Here is a 25,838-nt window from a genome sequence, read left to right on the forward strand (position 1 = left end):
CAGGATGAGCCAAGGAGAAATGCTAATGCATAGCGTTGCGTTCGCAGATAAGGCCTGACCATGCTAGCATCGGCCTAGCGCTCACAGCTAGCGGTTACTGATGCTCTGCATGAAGATAGCTGACCTTATACTGCACTAGTGATGTGTATCTGCTTCAACACACACACCCACACAGACACACACACACACACGCAAACACATTCCCAAGCAAATACACACACACACACACACACACAAACACACACACACACACACACACACAATCACCTGCATCCAAGCTAAAGGACAGCCACAAACACACACGCACACCAATATAAATTAATTCACAGACATACACATGCATAAAAACGAACACACAAAAACTAAGGCACACACACACACACACACACACACACAAATATACACACATATACAAACATACTCATAGACACACATGTATAAACACCAACACACACACACACACGTGCACAAAAAATGTAGTTCTGCAAAGGAGAGGCGTTGTTTGGGGAATCACTGATTACAAACCCCAGTACACCTTAACACCCTCCCTCCTCCACACCTTGCCCCACCCCCTGCGAGGTGGTGAATGATTAACTAACACCTGGAGACACCACATGCCAATTCAGCACTTCACTTCCTCTATTGTTTTCAAACAGCGGCCCCGTTCAACTCCAAGCAGTCCTCAAATACACCCCATAATACACATGTTGTCAACTTGTCAACAGGTGCATTTAGGGGGGATCCCTATCTCTCTCTATTCAATTAAATTATCGCTTTTTCTCTCTCGGTTCAATGTCGCTCTCACTCTCAAATGAATTCAAAAGAGCTTTAAAATTAACATTTACATTGCCAAATGTAAATATCCTCACTCTGTATCTCTCTCTCTCTCTCTCTCTCTCTCTCTCTCTCTCTCTCGCTCTGTTGGTTTCCAATGTCTCTCATCCTCCCTGTGTTCAGTGGGAGACTAGAGAGACTAGTCGAAGCAGCAGATAAGCATGGTAGATAAGAGCTAGCTACAGGGTTGGCCTGCTGTGTTCAGACTGGAGGGTTGTGAAAGTGTGGGTGCCCTAACGCTGCGTGGAATGCGCCCAGAGCGCGTTGGGACTTGAACTTCCGCATCAAACGCCTGCCACAGATGAACACACACACACACACACACACACACACACACACACACACACACACACACACACACACACACACACACACACACACAGTTGGTCGCGTGTGGAGGACCTTCAAATCTAATTTGATGTCCATGAAGCTTTTATTTTGACAAGCAGAGGACGACACATTTGTTAAAGGTAAGTAACTGACAAACTCAAGAACTTACTCAAAAACTAACGAAAACAAACTGTCAGGTTTGTATAGGATCGGATACAAAACTAGAAGTATGTCTAACTGTCATGGCAGGGCTGCTGAATTGTGAACAGATAAATGCTGTTGCTATACAATACTATATTAAATAAGTCATAGTATCCACACTGTGTATGGTTTGAGCTGCCAATTAAATACATTGGGCTCTGTTACAGTATTTTGAATATACTCTTCTGTGTTCAATCTTCTTTCGACCTATCCTTATCTTATCGTCTTTTCTATTCATATTCAGTTTTGTATTCTGTTTTGAAATTTAAGTGAAAGGATAAGTTGACACCAATTTTTGACAGCTTACAAAATGTAAATATATGTATTCTGATGTAATTGAATAGTGTTTCCAGTGTGTGTGTGTGTGTGTGTGTGTGTGTGTGAGTGTGTGTGTGTGTGTGTGTGTGTGTGTGTGTGTGTGTGTGTGTGTGTGTGTGTGTGTGTGTGGATTTACATGTGTGTGTGGATTTACATGTGTGAGGCAAACATATTTCTTTACGGAAATGTTCAAGAGCGAGGTGCACATGTCTTTTGGTGTAGCCTTCTTCTAATACTAAGCAATCCGCCAAAAGATTTGACTTTTTGAATGTTCAGTGACATGGAGAGTTAGCTAGTTTCAGCTTTCTTGGCAAGCATTGCAGAGTTGCAATAATCTTTTGATATACATTCTTTTTTTTTGGCTTTTGTTGGTCCTCAACTGTGCAGAAAGCCACAGAGTTTAAGTTTTAACCTAAGGAATGAGTTCAATGGAATTGTTGTGGTCTCTCTTAGATTACCAGGAAACACACCACAGTTTCATTATGTCAACCAGTATATTTTGGAAAATCCTCAATTCCCTGAAATGAGGGTCTGGTACATCCGCAGCTTGTAGTAAAGGTTGGGTGGGGGGACGGCATGGGAGGTGGTTAACTGCAGAGAAAGAGTATGTTGTGTCAGTTGCTTCCTTTACCGTTAGCCCATCTGATTGTGTGGTGGGGCCACAGTGGGACACGCCAATTCCAACCAATACATCCTGTTCCGCCTCAGTCAAGTCTTGATATTTATGAAATATAAACTCATAAGCTAACAGATCCAAAATGGAAGCATTGTTGATTCTATATGAACTGGAATGTACTGAAGAAGATAACATCCGGATATAAAAGTGTTCTACATGATACTCACTGGTTTCTGATTGAGAGTGTTCTAAGAAACAGAGCTGGACATGTTTTCCAATATTTTTCCTGGTTCTCCTTTTTTTTGAGTTGCCTGAGAATAACATGCATCACAGCATTAAAAAAACTATTTAAATATATACTTCCTCTTTTAAATACATTTGTGTTGTGTGCTCTATTTACCATTTTCGTCTCGCCATCCCTCCAAGTGGATTTCTGTGGCTGTGATGCCATATTACAGAAGTTTTAAGGGGTTTAGCCAAACGAACTCCATGATATATTTTCAAGTCACAATAACACTATCATGATTAAAACCATCTATTATTGGTCACACTGATGGAGTCGTTTTTCTGTGGTAATGAACCAAGCAATTTTTTGGTCCAACCATTACATTTTTACTTTTGGAAAACAATAAACAACTTTTAATTTCACATTTTTTCCTTTGAGAATAATCAATAACATAATGTTTAATCCAGATTTGTTCTGCCTTTTCTGCAGGAAACTAAGTTGATCCTGCTGATCTTCCTGTGCGTCTCACCTTTACACAGGCCATCCTAACGTAATTGATTTGGTCGCTTCTCGTGGCAAGCATATCCAATGATCAGAGAGAGGGACGATCAGGGGGCAGCACAGGAGTTATGGCTGCTCTTTGATACATTATTAGTCATGGTGGTCCGCCTGCACACCACACGAGAACCCCAGAGAAAGGGTAGTGGCCTACTTGTGTTCATCTTCATCATCCTCTTTTAAAATGTCCAACAAAAATATGTAATAGCATTGGGTAGGATAGGGTGTTCATCTCCCAGATGCAAGGGTCTGGATTTGATCCCCAATGTCCAAAACAACTTTACTGTCCTTATTAAAAGTAAGCATAGTGGGTGCCTTCTGTAAAATCCCAACATATACCATGGTGTTTGGGAACCCGTGGCTTCTTGTTCCAATGAAGAGATTGTTTTTCATGTATGTCTTTCTGTTTACCAAATAGAAAGAGCAAGAGAGAGAGAGAGAGAGAGAGAGAGAGAGAGAGAGAGAGAGAGAGAGAGAGAGAGAGAGAGAGAGAGAGAGAGAGAGAGAGAGAGAGAGATCTAATTTAAAAAATGTTCCATTACAATATGACTAATCACATTAATAAGTTTCGTCTCTTCTCCTTTTGGCAAGCAACATAGAAGAAAAAGGCTGTTTGCTCTGAAGGTTGCACATTTCATAATTCCCCTTTCTTGATTTCAACACAGCACAGGACAGGAAGCTTCCTGTGACCACTTCCTCCTTTTGCCGAACAACACCAGTTGTGGTTGGGGGAGGGGTTTCAACCAAATTCAAAGCATCGTAAAGTTCAATTTGGAACTTTGTTCACATGTAAAGAGTGACATTGTATGACAGTACAAGACAATAAATAAGAGCATGTTAAAGCAGTCTGAATTATCCAAGTCAGATCTAAAACGTAGGGCTGAGCCCGTATATTAAAATATTCAGATATTTTTAAATAAAAAATGTAACAAGGCTTTGTTACATTTTCTCTGAAAATCCTAGTGATAAGGATAATAATAATATATATGTTAGGGCGCTAGACATCAGAGAACACTCCCCATGAACGCTTCAGTTGAGGTAATGTTGGCCATCATCAGAATGGCCAAATAGGGGATGATCGACCTACCATAGTTTGTTTTGTCGTTGGATATTCAAACATTATTTGAATATTCTGGTAGCACTTTGACAGCTACAATCGAGAAAACAAAAGCAAGTTCTATAAGGGTTTTAATAATGACCGTATTTAGCAGGAGGTGGATGGAGCTCATCGAACCATCCAGGCAGGACTGATAATGGACTCAATCATCAGTGTTGTCCACCATTGTCTGTGGTCAATGGTGGTCCCCAGATATTGATATGCCTCCACCTGCCCAGTGTTCTGGTCATTCAATTCCAGTGGTGGGAGGGCGGGCTGAACGTGCCGGATGGCAATTAACACCTTGGTCTTAACGGTGTTGAAGTCTGGGTAATTACCCCTGGACTGATCTGAGAGTCTTTCGATCATGGCTTTGAGTCGCCCCGCTGAGTTGATGGGGTCCTGAATCAAATTACAGTGTTGTCTGAGGATCAGATGTTTGTCATCCCCATATTTGGTGTGTTAGATGTCTATGAGAGTTTTCATTTGATCACCTTTATCGGAAAATGAAATTCCTTAGCCACAACGGCATCATATCATATTACAAAATAAAGCACAAAAATTGTGGTCTGCTGGTGGTCATATCAAAGTAAGGGAGCTGTTCCGTCTCTGGTGAACGCGGGCTACTTCAATCACCAATGGCAATATTCTTAGCCAATCAGAGCCAATCACTGGTATAGGAACTAACCCTAGTTGACTTCTGATCAGCACTTTGATTTTAGCTGTTTTCGTTGCTTTAGCTGTAATGAGGTAAACTATTTGGTCAAAAAACAGAGCTTGGTCAACCAATATGAAAAGTCTTTCACCATAGAAGCGAACTTAAAACTAGTGCAACAATTTCGCAAGCGTTTTGTGACAGAGCCATTAATAGCTTGTGCTGCTCCAATGGTATCCTGACTCGTAAACTCCTGCTCACTCAGAATGCAACTCAGTGGGAGCTGTTCCGTCAGATATTATTTAAACAAACACACCCACACACACATCACTCACACACACACGGTCATAATGCAAACAAACATAACCCAAAACATACATCCAACACATCACCACAGGCTATGTTGCTAGATGTTAAATAGTGTTCTACCATACACCTTAACAGTATAAAACTATCCCTGGAACAGAATTAGTCAGAATCATATTCATAAAAAGTTAATTAGACGTGATTGGTGATCAAGACCACAACCAATCAGAGACATTTATAGATTTTAACAAAGTGTGAATGAACTCTCCTTCCATCCACAGTCAGGGTTATTAAAGGAGACATATTATGGTGTTTTCCCAACAAGTAAACATCGTTTTTGAGTTCCAGAAAACATGTTTTTGAAGCTGTTTGCTGGAAATAGCTTTTAGAAAAAAAAATCTTGCCTACCGCTATTCCCCTCTGTTTCAGTCTCTTCAGAATGTGGTTTCTGGTGTCTGTAGCTTTAATGCAAATGAGCTGCTGCCCATTGACCAATGAGCTGTCAGACTGAACCACAGCATGGAAGAGAAGCGATTGCTGCCACTTGCGGACTCCTGGAGCTCTATATCTATATAATATAATATAGTATAATATAATATAATATAATATAATATAATATAATATAATATAATATAATATAATAATATTATTATACATGGGTATTTATATAATATTATATCTTATTTCACGGCCAAAAGCTATATACGCCTCGGATGATATTATGAATCATAAAGACTGCGTCGGACGTCTCTGGTACTTCCATAACAAGTATAGACTCGTAGTGGGGGATATCTCGGCCATGGTTGAGAAGAATTTGGGGAAAGGAACTTTCGCTTTGCTTCTCTGGAGTCCATAAACCGCGACATGGAGGAGAAAGGGATTGTACTCCGGGAGCTGAGCTGCCGGACTGCCGCCGAGCTCCCTGCGCCGGACGTGCCAGCTTCGGCGGCAGCTCAGCTCCCGGAGTACACACGCCAGAGCAGCCGGAAAGCTTCGGCGGCAGTTCAGCTTCTGCTGGACTGCCGTACTGCCCTTCGGCGGCGGCCGGATGGCTTTGACGGCAGTCCGGTGGGGAGGGCTCGGCGGCAGTCCGGCAGTTCAGATCCGGGATTACAATCCCTTTCTCCTCCATGTCTCCTCCTCCGGCAGCTCCGGCGGGGGGAGCTTGGCGGCAGTCCGGCTGAGAGAGGGATTGTACTCCCGGAGCTGAGCTGCCGGGCTGCCGCCGAGTTCCCCCCGCCTGAGCTGCTCGTCCGCTGGTCAACAAAATCTTAGCTATGCTCTGATTGGAGGGAAGTGGGGAAGTGGGAGGTAATATTCAAGTGTGCTCCCTTTCTACGTAGCAGGGGGCGCCAAAACTGACTCGCTCGTTTGGTAACTGTAGGCGGGATACTTTCAGAAATGCGTATCTCACTCAACAAATCATGTACAGACTTTTTTCAAAATTTGTATGCGTGTGGCAGCACCAGAGACCCATAACAACACCCCAAATCCCAGGAAAAGTGTTGTTTTCATAATATTTCCCCACAGTGGCTTTTTGGTGCATGATGTTCCAGTCTGACAATAACAGATGAACACAGTAGAATGCAGAGATGGTTAATAAACACAACATTTGGAAGAAGACCCAAAGCCAAACAAAGTTGGCAGAGGTGTAGACATGGCTTATGTTTCTGGTTTCGGATATCGGTAGATTTTTCTTTTTAAACTATTCATAACGTGGTTGTCCTGAATAGATTTTAAATATTTATGGTAATTTAGGGTAAATCAATATCATATATGGTTAGGTTTCTGATTGGATTGTTATATTTTGTCATTTGTCAGACATTCTCTGTGTGACTTGCAGAAAAGAAGCATGATATTGAATACCGTGGAAACTGTCTCAGCCAAGTCTTCATACGAGTTCTGACTTGTTTCTCATCATATTGGTGGCCACAAAGTTCTTCGATAAAGCCTGGTTGCTGCTGAATGTGAATTAGTTTAAGCTAATCTATCAGCGTATTGCTAGCTTGAACTGGATGTACTTCGGGGGGAAAACACAAATAGCCAATCACAATAAACCTTCCTTGCTGATCGTGTGTCTGCGCAGGGAGTTTAACCGTATCCACTGAATGCATTGAACAATGTTGAGTAGTCGTGATGCTTGGATATTTCTGGGCCTTAGAGGAACTGCGAGACTGAACACGCCAGGAAGAAGCCTCTAGTACAGCATGTTGCACCATTCCCTCCCTCAATCTGTAGAGTTGGAGCAGCAGCATGTAGCCGCGGGCTAGCCTTTACTTCTGCAAACATCTGATCCTCAGATAATACCTCACGGCCGAAAGAACATAATTACTTGCTGTTATCTGTTTTGTTGAGTGGTCCAGCTTGTGTTTTGATTAATAAAAAAACACATTGGTAACACTTCACCGTTAATTTAAATAAGTTAAAGCAGGATTAAGCATTAGCTTACAATAAACTTAACAGTTCATTAACAGTAAACTAATGACTAAACCTAACCCATTAATGTGTATTTCTGTATTAATTAACGTTAATTCATGGTTTATTATTTAAACCTGAATGCAAAGTGTTACACAAACATTTTGAACGAGAAAGCCTATTGTCTTTTATATTTTCTAGTATAGGCCTATTAAAGTATATCATTTACCAGAATATTAAAGTATTGAATCTTATTGCTTAGCTTATTCAATATACATAATTATTCTCATACTACACATGCTACATAAGCCCATGCTACACAAGTGGATGTGGTGGTGGTTTTATGTGTTTATGCTAAGTATGTAGTTGTGGTTGTATGGGTATGCAGTGGTTGTATGGGTATATACTAAGTGTGTGTGTGTGTGTGTGTGTGTGTGTGTGTGTGTGTGTGTGTGTGTGTGTGTGTGTTGTTGTAGTATGTGTCTAAACTAAGTGCCTGTGTTGTTGTTGTATGTATCCATACCAAGTGTGTGTGGTGTTGTTGTATGTGTCTATAATAAGTGTGGGGTGTTGTTGTTGTATGTGTCTATACTAAGTGTGTGTGAGTGGTGTTGTTGTATGTGTCTCTACTAAGTGTGTGTGTGTGGTGTTGTTGTATTTGTCTCTACTAAGTGTGTGTGAGTGGTGTTGTTGTATGTGTCTCTACTAAGTGTGTGTGTGTGGTGTTGTTGTATGTGTCTCTAATAAGTGTGTGTGTGTGGTGTTGTTGTATGTGTCTCTACTAAGTGTGTGTGTGTGTGTTGTGTTGTTGTATGTGTCTCTACTAAGTGTGTGTGTGTGGTGTTGTTGTATGTGTCTCTACTAAGTGTGTGTGCGTGTGTTGTGTTGTTGTATGTGTCTATAATAAGTGTGGGGTGTTGTTGTTGTATGTGTATATACTAACTGTGTGTGGCGTTGTTGTATGTGTCTATACTAAGTGTGTGTGGTGTTGTTGTATGTGTCTCTACTAAGTGTGTGTGTGTGGTGTTGTTGTATGTGTCTCTACTAAGTGTGTGTGTGTGGTGTTGTTGTATGTGTCTCTACTAAGTGTGTGTGTGTTGTGTTGTTGTATGTGTCTCTACTAAGTGTGTGTGTGTGGTGTTGTTGTATGTGTCTCTACTAAGTGTGTGTGAGTGGTGTTGTTGTATGTGTCTCTACTAAGTGTGTGTGTGTGGTGTTGTTGTATGTGTCTCTACTAAGTGTGTTGGTTTCTGGTTTCTGTTCTCAGATGGATGACATTGACGCCATGTTCAGCGACCTGCTGGGGGAGATGGACCTCCTCACTCAGGTGAGCCAAGTCTCGCTAACTTTATTCAAACAACACCTTAATACAATAGCGATCGAAAGGAATCAATAGACCCCTGTTTGCTAAATATAAGCCCTTCATAGGACAAGACAAAAAACAAGACCAAAACCCACTATGATGTGAAAGAAACCTTGAGAAGGAGATTTAAGCGAAAGCTAACTCCAGGGCTGGTTGGAGGGCGACAGGTGCCCTGTGAAATTAAAGAATAGCAAATAGCAATAGTTGTTAAATAATTATAAATTGGTGTGACACTGTACCGATGAGTCAGTGGGCCACTGAAGCACTGAAAAATGACCTAAAACAAAGGCAGGGAATATTTTTTAAATGTCAGGAAAATGTGTTTCATTCTGAAAGCAAGCTTGGGCCATGTGAAATCAATTGATGTATTTTACAACAAAGTTCACCGACAGCTTATAAAAATAGTTAAACATTTGTCTTTTTTTTTATGGCAGCTGTGTCTTTGACCCTCATCTGTTGTCTTTTTTGGCTGTTGTCGTGTGTATTTTTCTCACCAGAAAGCAATAGATTCAAACTCCACCTCTAATTTAAAGGCCATTTTTGGGACGTTTGTTTAAAATCGACAGACTTTTAGTCAGATATCTAATGGGACCTAATTTGCATATCAAGAGAGCCTGTCGGGGGGTCCCAGACCCACACATTTAGCTGTTTCACACATCAATTCAATTAACATCTCAAACCAACGTCCGTGCCTAATGACCGGGAAAAAACATGTTTTCTATAACATCTCCCCCTTCCCCTTCTTCGAAAATGGTATTTCTAGTGGTTAGGATGGACGACAACCACTATAAAGCCGCCCATTCATCAGAGACACGCTCTAACATGGCTGGCGTGACCGCAACATTAGGGGGAATCCTCTATGTGGTCATTCTCCAACCATAAATTCCCCTCTCTTTTAAGAAAACTGCTCAAATATATATTCACCGGAAAGACTCCCTAGTCGAAGCCTGACACTTTACCCCCACTCCTGAGAAAATAACGTCCTCTTTGAAGTTGTTCTCCCACCAGCCAGTCGTGTTAAATCGTTTCCATGTTGCCGGGCAGACATATTTATTGAACACAGTCCACTCGTGTAGCATACTGAAAGCCAGATTCCATGTAAACATCACAACACTCCATACATAATAAATGGGTACCAGTCTTTTATACTAGATTATGCTGTGGATCGTACCACCTGGGAAACCCCTGGGGCCCGTCTCTGCAAATGTTTTGATTCTTTCTTTTCTTACAGAGAAGTGGTATTCTGATGAATCATTGTTTCTCTCTCTATCTCTTTTCAGAGTCTCGGGGTGGAGAATGAACCCCCAAGTGCCATCACCAGTCCGCCCGAAGAAGTGAACCTCTCCCCAGGCTTCACAGACCTGAATGGTGACCCACTGTCTATTCTTATCAAGAAAAACTATAAACTATATCAAGAGACTTGATATAGTTTATAGTTTTTATTCACATACATATCTATGTTGGGTTTTTAGCCAAACATATCCTAAAATGCTATGGCAAGGGTAGCTACAAGGCTATGTTTATCGCATCTTAGCAGCAGCTACAAAGGCAGGGCTACGTTTCACAAATGACTGAAAAGATTACAGTAATTAGAATCACAGAAAAAACGGGCCTGACGTATAAAGGCTGAAGGGGTTCTTTTCATTTGAGTATAAACTCAGCTACTGTTGGGGCTCTGGATTAACATCAAGATTCCGATGTCTTTTGCTAATTTACCAGGCATTGCTTACGTATGTTAGGTACCAACTGGGTGGAGTCGTCTATGGTGAGACCTAGGTATCAATACTGGCTCCATCAGTGAGTTAGCAATGTTTAAGATTAAGAGGCTGATAAATACTCACACTGAAACTGTTATTCTTTGTTTAAAGGGTCACTTTTTTACCTACCAGGTTTAATGTTGATTAGCCATTAGAAACCGTTTCAGATTCTACCCATTAGTGACCTCAGCCTACAAAGGTTGATCTATCCATCAAAACTCCCACTTGCGTTGTGACCATGGCGTCCATTTTGAAATGGATCAAAATAGCTCATAAACAAAATTCCTGGTGGTAACATTTGGGCCCTTCAATTTGAATGTTCTAAACAATAAACTTTTATGCTTCATTCCGCCAGAGTCTCTCCATGAACTGGAGGACAGTGACTTGAACGTGCTCATGGCCGACTTAATGGCCGACCTAAACGCCACCGAGCTGAAGCTTGCCGTCGACATAGAGAACCTGAAGGTTCCCCCGTCGTCCTCTGCTAGCCAGCCGCCACCGTTGACCCTCCCACCTGCGCCCCAGGGCCTGAGCTCCTACGACGCCAGCAACCTCCCTTCCCCCGTCTCATTGCAAGGCGACGTCGGCACCCCTTCCCCTTCTCACCCGTCCCCACTGCCCCCACCGCAGCATGCCAAGCCCTCCATGGTGAGTGGATAACGGGACGGAGGTGACGTTGATGCTGATTTAGAATATGTTTAAGATGTAAGTTACAGAGTGTGTCACGCTGTAGTTTAAGTTTTGTCTACAGTAAGACACTGTACAGCTTGTTTTGTACAGTGATCTACTTATGACAAGGCAAGGGTCATCCTGACGTAGTAAAAAGAAAACTGGTAGTAGTATCACAAGAAGTAGTTATAAAACATGCTGTGTAACAGTGTTCGCTGACAGTGTTTTCATTTTTGACACCTAAAGAGGTGATTAATTGAGTACCATATTCTAATGAGGTAAGTTATCAATAAGAAGTAAATAACAAGCGACAGCAGCAGTAGAATTCGCAGCGGTAGCCATGGTAACATGACTCAAATACATGTCAAAGGTTGCCCGTTCAGTTTGTCACGGTTTCATTAACTATTAACCAACAGAGTCAACAGAGACGGGCCACACCTTAGGATCCAATGTCAACTTTAAAGTGTTCCTTAATTTAAAATTGAAAATTTGTGGTTCCTACCAAATAAATAACAACCAACATACAAACACAAACCAAAACAGTTAAAATGCTAAATCTCTTGCCAAAGTTTCATTACAGAGCAATACTGCTCTTCTAAGACCCCGCAAGCTCCTTTAGAATTTTGGAGCAGGATAAAGACGGGTTGTCTGCCTCGGTCTCATCGAAGGAGCGGAAGAAAAAGCCAGTCTGGTGGGGATCAAACGTGAGGCGCTTCGGGATAGGAAGCAGAAAGAGAGTCAATGGCGAGCCGGTGGTGTGATGACACGTGGACGCGTCGGGGAATCGACCCGCTAAAGAGCTTATTGCTTTAGCAGCCCTTGTGACCTCACCGTGCGAGACAAAAACACCAGCTGCTCCGGGCGAGAACTCAGTGGGCCGTTGCAAAACCGATGGTTCGATTCTCCAACTCCTATGGACACCTCCTATAGAAAAAGTGCTCCAAGCATACCAACTGTGACACACAAGCTGGTTATCGAATTTCCTCGACACTGGGCTGGAATATGATAAGCATCGGATTTTAACTTCCAATTAGGAAGGGATGTGTGTATAACTGTTAATAGAATGGTTTGTGTATCACAACTTGGGATAACTGACCAACTGATGGTTCGTAATAAATAATTACATGTAATGACATGCCTATGATTGTTTTCCTTCAGGAGGAGATCGAGGCTCAGATGAAAGCAGACAAAATCAAGATGGCCCTGGAGAAATTAAAGGAGGCCAAAGTGAAAAAGGTAAGTCGAGTCAAAACGGTCCACTGTATGGTCTACACACGAAGGCTATGAACCCAACCCATCACACCCTCTGGAAAGATCTGAGAACATCTGCCTGAGGAGAAGAACATGGCAGAGCAGCCTCTGTCTTGTTCCCATCTCAACGGCCAATAATCCAAATAAAAGATGCCTGCTTTTATGGTGGATTGCGTTTGCCCAGCCTTGTAAGGTGATCCCAGGGGAGGAAATACGAACAGCTGCTCATCTTCAAAGCAAGTGCATCAAGCTACACATGTGGTTAATAATCAATTAAAGTGTAAGTTCATACCAGCTCTAGAAGTTATTTTTAACACCTAACTTATCATAGCTCAAGGCTTAAGACACCTCAAACTGTCACGGATCATCGATATGTTCAAAATGTGATTCGATCTGTGAAGCAAACAGAGGCAGAAGGGGGTTTTAACAGGAAACTGGTATGAGTGTACGAGCACTCTCATGGCCAAATGTGTTAAAAGGTTTCATATTTTTTGCAAAGGAGAAAGGTTTCTACTTCAACAGAGCTGTGAGCCTTGAAATGTGAGATAGTAATGTGGGGTTGCAGACATATTTACAACCGAAATCCACACATCTCGAATACCTAATCCCCCCCTATGAGGAGCTGAAGGCATATGACTAGATGATTGATATGGAAAAAGCTTTAAACCAGATGCCAACTGTCTCACAGAAAAAAGTCAAGACATGCTAACATATTATTTGAAACATCCAAATCCCTGACTGCGATACCCATCTCAAAAAAAGGCATTTTTATCACATGATGTGAGAGTGGAACTGATCTTGTGGATTAACAGTGGATATGTTTCCAGACGACGGGAAGTGCACGTAAGCCAATGTGGAAGACGTTATTCATGGCGGAAAATGACCTCAGCCATAGCTTGGACAAAATAGATTAAATGAGGACAGAAGTTTGACTAGAATAGAAATTCAAAGTTGGATGAAATGGACCAAAATGTGTGGCATTTGTGGCTTTCTTCGTAGCTAGGTAGCTAACAGTAAGGATTGTATTGGTAGTATGACCTATTTGTTTATCTTAGGAAATTATAAATCATAGTTGGAAAACGACAATCGGGAAGTGCAAAAACGATAAACCAATAAAACATCTGAATTAAACTACACTAACATAAAATCCAAGCTAGGCTAAGCTTAAACGGAAACAAACTTTGTCTTGGCAGTTGGTGGTGAAAGTGCTGATCAATGATGGAAGTTCTAAAACTCTGATGGTGGATGAGAGGCAGAACGTGCGCGATGTTCTGGACAACCTGTTCGAGAAGACACACTGTGACTGCAACGTTGACTGGAGCCTGTACGAGACCAACCCGGACCTGAACCTGGGTGAGTTACTGGGACATATCGCTACAAGATGATTGAAAATGTTTTTTCTATGATTTAGTGTGTGGTCAAAAGCACCAACCCTTGCTGTATTTAACTTGATTAATTCAGGGATATCTAATAGTTGGAATTTTTCTTTTTCATTCTTGCATATACATAAACAATCAGTACATCCAATACACAATTGGTGTGATTTTGGGGTGATGTGTTATGTATATACGTTTTTTGTATCTGGAATTTGTCAACACACTCATGCATACTCTTTCTCTGCTTCCCCTCCATGCGCACATGCACACACACACACACACACACACATACACACACACACACACACACACGCACACACACACACACACACACACACAAACACACACACACACGCACACATACACACACACACACACACACACGCACATGCACACGCACACAAGATGATGGACTATGTTTTTATCGGCCCGATGACAGGCCTGCTACAGCACGCTCACAATGAACCATTGATCGAACCTCTCTCTCTCTCTCTCTCTCTCTCTTTCTCTCTTTCCCTCTTTCTCGCTCATTTTCCTGCTCCATCGCTCCCATTCTCCATCGCTCATTTTCTCATTCTGTCTTTCCCAAACACACACACACACACACACACACACACACACGCACACACACACACACACACACACGCAGCGGGCAGGTGGCTTTCATTGTCTGTATGGGATCCTGGGAGGGAGGGAGGGATTCAATGTAATAAGGCATTTATGGACCCAACGAGGCAATGGCAGAGGAAATGGTTGTTGTCATCATTTGCTCTGTGCTATTTTTAAACCAAATGACACCCTGAAGAGAGCTTCTGGCTCGTGGTCTTAGGGACTAATTCCCTGTTGTAGTCACACTGGTACAACCACCTAACTCTCCGCTATCTCAGACACAACGCCTGTGGGAAGCAGAAGTACAACTCGAATGACCAACTCACCAGCTGGCCCAGTTTCTTCTTACTGATGTTAAAACGTAGAATTAGACTGACTATCTGTTCCAAACTTGAACTCATGCTAACCCTTTGCTTTTCGTTAAAATGCATGTAAATATGCCAATGCATGTCTTCAGTGGTATATTTACCTTTAACCATATACTTTCATTATACATTTCTCTTTAGATTGTCTATCAACTGGCCATTGTGTATGATAGACGCTTTGCCTTAACTATAGCCTTGCCTTGCCTGACATCGCCACACACACGACAAACCAGGGCTGGGTTCCAGTACTTAGCTGTTGCCACGTTAGAGAGAGAGAGAGAGAGAGAGAGAGAGAGAGAGAGAGAGAGAGCGTAAGCGAGAGAGAGCGTAAGCGAGAGAGAGAGAGAGAGGCATATACGGCGTCCATGTGTGAAACATCCCCAGAGCCTGCACCATATGGTCCGTGTAGTTCAAAAGGCTCACAGGGCTAATAACTCGCGGCAGGGGCGAAGTCACACCAGCGTTTTAACGACATTTATAGTCGCGCTATTATATGGATCCCTGGGAACACTTTTGTTGATACCTGGTCTTTGGGGCGGTCTGTAAACTGTAATTGTGAACCACGTAGCCAAAGGCTTAAATAGGCGGCTGCGTTCAAGAGCCACCTAGCACAATAGTCCTCTCAATGTTGCATTTGATACTATTTATAGTTGTTTTTTTTACGTTGTATGACATTGAGTTTACAACTCTTTATGGTCAATATAGTTAGGTTGTCAAGGATGAGTACATAGGCATCAGTTTTATTGGCCAAATTTGGTCTACACGTGCAAGTAATAAACGCAATATGAAAGAAGAAGTGTTTGTGATTTGAATAAGTGCAGATGCTGGTGAGGGGAAGATGTAGAATCCCTGCCAACATCGCAGCAGAAATGTGATCTTGCCGTTGATAATAAATAGAATCCTTGATTTTTGTTACAGGTTGTGCTCTGTTGACTTGGCGAGATAATAAAGCCCAGGTTCTAAAATTATGCTACTTTGAATAAATACAATGTTGATTTTTCAAGTATTTTTTACTTTTCCATTGCCAAAGGTCTCGGAAACTTCCGCAGGGTTCCAAAGTTATTTTGGCAGCCGGTTTATCTCTGTGATAAGGAAGTAGATGAAAAAGATCTGTTTTCCGATTCCTTATTATATATTTTTTCCATTTGTCAGAACGTGGATTTGAGGACCATGAAAACCTGGTGGAGCCTCTGTCGGGTTGGACCAGGGACAGCGAGAATAAGCTCCACTTTGATGAGAGGGAGGACAAATACGAAGTCTTCAAAAACCCTCAGGTGAGCGTGCTGCAAGTGGCTTCATCATTAAATGAAAAAAATGTAAATGTCTCACTGCACCGCCTCACACAAAGGCCAGGCTCTTTGTATATGAATGTTGAACTTTACAATACGGGATACTGACACATTGTTCTGCGATTCCAAAATTAAAATTGGAGGGGTAAATACAGAGAACAATAAGTCTCACGCAGGGTTAAGGGGATTTAACTTAAAATTGCGTGTTCAATAGTTTGAAAAAAGTACTAGAGGGTTTTGTTTAAAAGTTCAAGGCGCGATGTTCATGTGAAGTCAACACATCTATAACACATTTATTTAAACCCCCTGCCACATCTGACTGTTGCATTGCTCATGTCTGTATTATTGGATGTCCCGGGCTGTGCGATGTATAACCCCTTGTATCATCACTGTTACATATCAAAGAAAATGGCCGCCGCTGAGGGACGGTGTCTTGTTTGTAAATAGAGCAGTCTGCTCTATAACCGCTGTATTCTTGGCAGGCACAAAGGGGGAGTCTCAAAGCGTGTATGGAAATCACCATTTTAAAACTTCTTTTTAATTCCTCTGTGTTTTTACTCCAGAACTATTATCTGTGGAAGAAGGACAAGCAGACACTGAAGGACATGAGAGACAAAGACAAAGAGTTGCTGATAGAGGTAATTAACACACACACACACACACACACACACACACACACACACACACACACACACACACACACACACACAGAAACACAGATACACACATATTAATGACAGACAGATACAAAACATGCACAAAATTAACAACAGGCACATATCCTCTCTCTAACACACAAATATACACAACAACACACACAACAGTCATTCCCAAACATAAACACACACACAGACACACACACACACGAACACACACACACACACACACACACACACACACACACACACACACACACACACACACACACAACACATACACACACACACACACACACACACACACACACATAACGTGTGACATCTGACCTCTCCATCTCTCCTGCCCCAGGAGAACTTCTGTGGGACATCCATAAAGGTGCCCGACCTGGAGGGGGCGCTGTACCTGCGTGAGGATGGCAAGAAGTCCTGGAAGCAAAAACTCTTCCTCCTCAGAGCGTCCGGGATTTACTACGCCCCCAAGGGAAAGAGCAAGGTCAGAGGTCACCAGAGGTCACCAGAGGTCAATTCTGACCCAAGACCATACAATAAAAATGACCTAGTTCATCATTGTATCAAACTTTGTCACTCGCGAACTCTCGCCAACATCCTCATATGCCGTTGCACTATTACCTTTTAAATTGGCATTGCTCGCAATGTTTTGATGTGTTTGAAACGTTGAATTACTTAAAACTTAATACATACACAATATATACTTATTATACATTCATGGCATTAATTATTATATTACTATTACCATTACTATAATTATTATTATTATTATAATTATTATTTGTCAAGTTCAGACATACATTCAGACATTTACTAACAAGTAATTTAGCAGAACCTGCAAGCTAGGCTGAGAAAAACCAAAGCATACAATCACAATTGGAGTAGCAACAAAAAAAGGTTCAAGCCGCACAACCGAGATTGAACACCACAACTCGACCGAGTGAAGTGAAGCGTAATGAATCAGAAAAATGTCATACCTTAAAGAAAGGACCAGGGGGCTTTTATTTTGTCATACGACCACGAAGGCCCTGGTCTGTAGTTTCTCTTTAATAAACTCCTCCACTGTTTCCCCAACCCTGTTGAACATGAGCTGTGCTGTCTCATAGCTGCCAGCTGGCTGTATACGGTCGGTTCACTTAACTCCCTATCTAAAATCTCCCCTCACGCTTTTACTCTGAAACCAGCCATTCATAAAGGTACAACACACCAGGTTCAGGTACCACCACCACCACACACTCTGTCTCTTCAGACGTCAGATCGGATGACTGCCGGTCAAGGACTGGCTGTAAAGTGGAGGCTGGCTGCATCTTTCAAAGGCGTGTTGTAACTTTAAAGGGGTGGTCGATACTCATGGAGTCTGACCCAATGTCGCAAACGTCTTAAGATGTGTGTGTAACGTGACTCTCTCCCCCCCCACTGCCAGACCTCCCGTGACCTGGTGTGTTTTGTGCAGTTTGACAACGTCAACGTGTACTACGCTAAGGACCTGAAGAGCAAATACAAGGCCCCCACAGACTACTGCTTTGTTCTTAAGGTGAGGAGAGTATTCCTGGATGTGTACGAGAGGCTTGTGTGTTCCATTCCCAGAACAGGTACCTGGGATCCAACCCTCAATGTCCCCAGCCCAGACCAGGGTGCCCTTTCCCCTGAGAGCTTCCCCGGAGAGATTAAACAATGTCTCCTATACCTTATCTGGCTGGACAGGATAGTGCAGTAGCTCAGGTGTTCAATCCCAAGCCGAAAAGGTACTGGGTTCAATCCCCAAAGTCTGTAGTCTACATGGAGCCATCCAGGTCCAGCTCCTGACAATTACCTCTGTGGTAATGATTGAAAAGTGTAGTTTTCTTTATTATTAAACATTAACAAATGTCAAATATATCTGAAAGTATCCTAATCTTAGAACTGTAGGCTAACATCTGAAGAGTCACATGACACTGTCCACACAGAGTGAATCTCAGAGACAGTAAAACACAACAGTAGCTTCCTCATGGCCGTGACGTATGCAACATTTACCATAACATTTTCTTAAGCAACAAAGTAGTCTATTTTCGTTCGTTCAATCAATTTCTTACATGGTTTAGTTATGGAAAACAATGTCGCACCATTTTAGTTCTGTGTCTGCGGCCGGGGACACAGCAGCTGTCTAACGAGCATGATATTTGAGGAAGTGAGAAAAGTTTAGTCCTTGTTTTTATTTATATCTTTGTAGGCCTCTGATCGCTCACCGTTTTTTGGTGTCGACTGCTGAAAGCTCAGCAAACGCAATTTGACGAGGTGCTAGAGAAAATTAAAGGCAGAGAGAGAGAGAGAGAGAGAGAGAGAGAGAGAGAGAGAGAGAGAGAGAGAGAGAGAGAGAGAGAGAGCTAGCCCACATCAAGGTAAAGATTGGGAGAGAGAAAGACACTGAGAGTCAGAAAGAGAGACAGAGAGAGGTAGAGGATGGCTTCCTGACAGTTGAAAAGGGCCCAGGGTCCCAGTGATCTGGTTCCTGGCCCCTGAGAGTCTAAGCAGTGTCTCCAATACAATACAGTGACTGTATAGGGGGTTCGACTCCCAGTGGAAACGTTCTGGGTTCAATAGCCTTCCTGTAGGAATCCTTGATGAAGATGCCAAACCCAGACCTGCACCTTAATGACCTGTGCCTGAATTCACTGGAAGCCTCTTTGGATTAAATCAAATGCTAAAAAACAGTCAGTGACAAGTTGTAGCTACCACTCCACTATACAAGCACTTTGTAACGTTGTGTTCGATAAGGTAATATATGAATAAAGCCTTCCTTCGTATACGAAGACAAGAGTGTTTCACCAGGCTTCCCCAAAATGCATAGATTTGTTAAAATCACCTACCAAGCATTATGTGGACTGGGTTTGAAAAGAGCAGGGATGAAGGACAAATAAGTACAAAAGCTAAATCCCTTTAATTACTACATTAACTATTTAAAATAAATGACTCCATTATAACTACATGAACCTCTTTTATTTTGGGGAGTCTTTATGAGTTAGTCATTACTGGCTTCTCGATCTGCAAAGAAGAATGTCTGAATTGCACCACATCAAGTCCACTACAGATGTAGCATAAAACACACATCTTGAACTGATTCAGGGGCCCCTTCCCAAACTTTCAAACTATAGGACTTTAGACCTCTCCTGCCGCCTGGAGGTAGGAGAGGGTAGGTGATTCCTGACACCTACCTGCTCATCAATGCCATCATGCATCTGAACCATTCTCACTATGAAATCAGGTGCATTTTATTTGTACCGGATATCCCATTATCCCAGGTACAGTCTCAAAGGCTTTACAAGCCTTCAATATATGATAAGCCCCTAAGCCCTAAGGACAAGGTAATTCATTTCCAAGGAAGAAACCTTGTGGAGGAACACAGGAAGACGGAGCCCTCCTTCAAGGGAAGAGACAGACAAAATGGTGGCACAAAAAGATAAAATGAGTGGGGTGGAGTAAAGTAAAAATGAAATTGAGTTGTTAGAAAATAAACAATTTGTAATGTCCATGTAGGTCATCTTAGATAAAGCTCAATATGAAATAATACTGTTTGTTTGTGTTTGTAGCATCCTCAAATCCAGAAGGACTCTCAGTACATCAAGTACCTGTGCTGTGATGACCCCTGGACCATGAATTTGTGGGTGACCGGGATCCGGATAGCTAAGGTAAGCTCAGCCACAGAACGCTGATGAGTTATTTAGCTAAATCTGCCCTTCCGGTACAGGCACTGGATGCTAAGAAGCTACAGCTAGCCTAGCTGTGCCCATCAAAGCACACAAGAACCACAAATGGAGCAGGTAATGAAGCAAAGCAGACATCTCATACTGGATCTTATTTTTCATCCACAATGCATAGATCTTTGCTTTTGAAGAATCTTGGTTGAATTGACTCCATTATTGCAAACCGTTTGCACATGGGTCGCCATGATCGGAAGTTTGATTGTCAGAAAGTGCATCTGTTCATAGAGTATAAAGGTGGACTGTTCCTTCAAATCATTACAGTCATTACAAAAACAATATCTAACCCTGTGGTCCTCTAATGGGAATATAATTTAATCCCAATGAACACCAATGTCTCAGTGAACGCATGCACATCTCACTACACTCTGATAATTAGTGCTTAGCACGTCTATGCAGAATCCATATAGCTTGGACCATTATGAGGCCTTTCATCCCTTTTGATTCACATTTAATCAAATATTGTCCCTGTCTCCTGGCTTCCTAGTACGGTGCCGCTTTCTATGACAACTACAAGACCGCCGTGAAGAAGACGTCTTCGGGCTCCACTTGGGCCAACCGCCTCACCTCTTCCACGAGCTCCTCCTCCTTTCCCGCGCCCTCACCCTCCCTCAGTGGTAGCCCACATCCATCTCTGCCTAAGTTATTGAGCTTTTTACATCCTGTTTATTTTACTAACTTACTTTCCCCCCCCATCTCTCTTTCCATCTTCATCTCAACTCTCCTTCTCTTTTCTGTCTGACTCTCTCTTTACTATTTCAAGCTAAACATGCTAGCCAGGCTAACGGACATGCTACCAAACCACAACCAGGTCCTGTGTCTCAGGTAAGAACAGACAGGGCTAACAACTAGCAAACTCTGTTTTGCTGCTCTTTAAAGCACAATACTGTTCAATACTGTCAAACCATCGTAGCCTTGTCTCCTGGCTTCACTTAGACGTCCTTCACCAATTTATAGAATGCCATTGATAGAGCCAAACGCTCTTCAGCAGAATTGGTCCAAAGAAATAATTTTGTTAAATGATGTTGGTCGCAGATATTTTAGTTCTGATGGTTTGATCACCAAGGCCAGTATTGTGCTTTAAAGAGTAGCTATGGGCTGAAAGAGAGTGAAGCAACATTGCCCCCTCTTGTGACACAGGGGGTCAAATTAAACCACTCTCTTCTACTAGGACATGGGGATGGATGCTCCACCTCCACCCCCGCCTCCTCCTCCACCTCCACCATCTTCTGGCACCTTCCCCCCTCCTCCCCCTCTTCAGACCAGCTCCCTCCCCCCTCCTCCCCCTCTTCAGACCAGCTCCCTCCCCCCTCCTCCCCCTCTTCAGACCAGCTCCCTCCCCCCTCCTCCCCCTCTTCAGACCAGCTCCCTCCCCCCTCCTCCCCCTCTTCAGACCAGCTCCCTCCCCCCTCCTCCCCCTCTTCAGACCAGCTCCCTCCCCCCTCCTCCCCCACTGACACACAGCTCCCTCCCCCCTCCTCCCCCACTGACACACAGCTCCCTCCCCCCTCCTCCCCCACTGACACACAGCTCCCTCCCCCCTCCTCCCCCACTGACACACAGCTCCCTCCCCCCACGTCTTCCCCCCCAGACCAGATTACCCCCCAAGCCCGCGTGTCGGGGCAAGCAGCCTCCGGGCCCCCTGCCCTACCAGCTCCCCCCTCCGCCTACCGTGGACAGCCTGCCTCCCCCTCCCCCAATCCCCGACGACGCCACCGAGGCCCCGCCCGACTTCTTGCCCCCCCCTCCCCCGATGACCTCAGGCCCGGCCTCGGCCCCGGTCCGCCCGGCCGCGGTCGCCCCTCCGCCCAGGGCTAGCTTCCGGGGCGGCAGCAGAAACCAGAGTCTGCCCCCCCCACCTCCAGACCCTGAGTTCCTCCCACCCCCACCCCCAGCAATCAACATCTCTTCTGGAGGAGGAGGTGGGGTGCCACCTTCTCCTTTCCCTCCCCCACCTCCTCCTCCCTCCGACCCCTTGGTGAGGAAGACCGCCCCCCCTCCCCCCAGGAGGACTACTCCCGTGCCGGCCGGAAGAGGAGGAGGAGGAGGAGGAGGAGGAGGTGGTGAGGAAGGCAACTTCATGTCTGAACTGATGAAGGCCATGAATAAGAAGCGAGGAGAAGACTGAGGAGGAGACTCAGAACGCTCCGACTTACAGTCACTGTCTCAAGGAAACTAAATCCACCTTCTCGTCATGGCAGAGGCCGTGTTGATGAACTGTTGTTGAACATGAATACTACTGTCGTGCTACGATCAAAGCTCAATACAGTGTTTGGAATCGATCGCCAATCTGCCATTTTATTGGTGTGAACACACGATTCAATTTTTTTTTTTAAGTATATCGATATATCTTTACTGTACGGAATGATACTTTACAAACAAAAATAGAAATGTCTGATGGAAATCCTGCATTCTGTCATCCAAATCCTGCATTCTGTTGATTTAAAAAACGTTCAAGTAAATATGTTACATAAAGAAATAATCAGTGATCAGATATAAAGAGGGAGGGGAGGTCAGGAAGTCAAACTTCATGAGGGCATCCAGTGAAGCTGAATCCATCATGTGGTTCTGTGGAGGGAGACCAAGCACAGAACATTAAGTTCAACTAATCTGTCTCGTCTATTATGGGAGGAATTTTGTGGGGGAAATAAGCGGGAGGTTATATATATTTTTAAATATTTGTTGGTGTAGTATTTGTTCAATTTGGACTATTGGAATGTATCTAGATCAGAAAAGAAAGGTTTTTTTGTGCGTCTATGAAATAATGGATATTATTTTGAATCCTTCAAATTTAAATTTGATCTATTAAAACATAATACTGCCATGAAACATTATCAGTGTAAACTGTCATAATATAGGCAGAGTATTGTAAATAGCGTAAAATATCCATGTTTCTGTTATACCTTGGATCAAGTTAGATTTTAACAGAAACATGTCCATGTGTTGTTAAATAAATAAAAATATTATACTTCATGAAATTGCAGAATGCTGTGGAAATACCTTCAGGCATCCTTTATTCTGCATTTCAATTGCTTTATTAGACGTAATCATGCATTACTTCCTGTCTCCATGGAAACCATAAATGGACCGCTGATGTGCACATGATATATTAACGCATGATATGTGACAAGCTGGATTGTCACAATGCAGGAAAGTATTCAATAATATCTGCAGGCTACTTTGATGTTATCGTTCTATTTTCAATTACTAACATAAAACATATTGCATCAATTAAAGGCCCATTCACACCCCACGGTAAATACGGATAGGAATCCTTTCGTCCGGTCCCGGAGGTTGTTTCGTCAGTGGGTCCGTCGCCTCTGAGCTTACGAATCCGGAGTGCTCCGGGAGAAACGGAGCAATACCAACGGAAATCAGGGCGGCAGTATAGAGTCAGAAGTCCAACCATTCGCGAAAATAGAGAGTAGTATAATATGTCATATGTATATATATATATATATATATATATATATATATATATATATATATATATATATATATATATATTGTATTTAACGTTTTATACTTATATTATATGTAGCCCTGTACAAAAACCATAAGTTACAGAGCATAAAAAATAGTTAACAGTATAATAAAATGCTGTGTTAAATGTTCATAAATAAATAGAGTTCATAATAATAAAATGGGTTAAAATGTGTGCGGGTTAAAAGCATAAATATAATACGTTTAATAAAACTATTTACAGTTAAAAGATAAATTAATATAAAGGTCTTTAAGTTATCAAGTCTAAAATATTTGTGAATTCAGGATATAAAAGAGAGGAAGAAGCCGTGTTTATGTTTAACTTAACCTGTTGCCTGTCACACGTAAATCATTTAATTTCTGTTTTGTTTTTGGTTGTATTAAAACCTCACAAGCCAATCCGAATAAAGTCTCACAGTGTAACGGGCGGGACTAGTGCAGCAGGTTAGTGTGGGGAGTAGCACATGTAGAGAAAGAAACCTGACCTGACCTGAGAGCTAAGAGGAGGCATCGTAGTGTGGGAAGCAGTTAAGTTTTATCGTGAGGTCGACTACTCGTGGTCCTGATTTAAACTTCTTTGTGACCTGCAAAAGGTGAATACGATGTGTATGCCTCCATTGTGCTATATCTAACTGTTATAGTAACGAAGAGTACTGGATGTGTAACGCGGTTAGCGACGTGCTAGTTAGCGGTAGCATTCTGTGCTAATGTGCCCGCATATCGTAGTTTTGTAATGTAACTTAAGTTAACGCAAAGCTAATGCTAGTTCGATATGAAATAGTGTTTGATATTGTGGCTCATCGGATAATATGCTTAAAGGAGCTGGACGTTGGAGAGAGAGGGGTTTCCAGCAGATGGCCCTGCTGTTTCTGTGTTTTCTTCCTTGTGACTTCGCCACCGCCATTGCCCGCGTGTGTTTGGATTGCCACCGCCATTGCCATTATCTTCGTGAGAATATCATCCCCCAATCCCTTTCTGCCCCTACTAATTACACCCTGGATTTCGTGAGTACTGACCTACACATGCACGTGCTTTTATTTTGAGCTCAACGCTGAGTGAAGCGGCCAGTACAGTTTTTAGGCCCCACCGCACACAAGCTTCAAATAACAGGCCTGCAACGGGTTAACCTCATTTAAAGTGTGTTGTTAATTTGATTGTGTGTGGTACATTGAGTTTGCATTGTTGTAAATTGGAGAATCCCGTGCATCTGATTTTATTTGTTTCTTTTCCTAAAATACATTCAACTAGTATTTCATTTTGTGAATAAATATGTGAATGAATACTTTTACATTTAAAATACAGTTGTGGTGGTCATTTATTAAAATTATCTAACAGTAATATATGAATCAAAGTTGTAGTTTCCTACAACGAGCCCAGGCCCAGTCTTATTGTATTAACCACTCTAGATTTATTATTTAACTACATGGGACAAGGGTTACATATACTATATACCTGACCATTTTATTGTTCACCTGCTTGGGCAATGAGTTGTAACTGGTCATTTAAAAATGGCACAACATTTTGAGGAGAGAATCTGCGGGTTGGTGAGGGGTGTCACATGCCGCCGCCTCCTAGGCCTACACTTTTTGCACTTTTTTTTTTGCAGATTTCAGATGACACAAAGCAACATTATCTCCTCTACAGATGCCATGTTTGCGAATGTCGATGCTGGACAGTCACTGCCCTCTAGAGGATGTATTACGTAAGATCCATAAC

General features: G+C 42.6%; 1 protein-coding gene across 1 annotated transcript; it reads left to right on the forward strand.

The window, feature by feature from the left end:
- Positions 1–1,078: 1,078 nt before the first annotated feature.
- Positions 1,079–23,791, forward strand: apbb1ip (amyloid beta (A4) precursor protein-binding, family B, member 1 interacting protein). The gene is made up of 14 exons (XM_079755085.1): positions 1,079–1,304; positions 8,823–8,882; positions 10,199–10,286; positions 11,031–11,323; positions 12,503–12,580; positions 13,789–13,948; positions 16,098–16,219; positions 16,798–16,872; positions 17,243–17,386; positions 18,326–18,436; positions 20,469–20,567; positions 21,127–21,256; positions 21,403–21,464; positions 21,811–23,791. Exons 2-14 carry the CDS (start codon positions 8,823–8,825, stop codon positions 22,765–22,767), a joined length of 2,379 nt encoding a protein of 792 aa, XP_079611211.1. The 5' UTR covers positions 1,079–1,304; the 3' UTR covers positions 22,768–23,791.
- Positions 23,792–25,838: the final 2,047 nt, after the last annotated feature.

Source organism: Pollachius pollachius (genome assembly GCF_949987615.1).
Source record: "Pollachius pollachius genome assembly, chromosome: 17".
In the NCBI taxonomy this organism is placed as follows: Eukaryota; Metazoa; Chordata; class Actinopteri; order Gadiformes; family Gadidae; genus Pollachius; species Pollachius pollachius.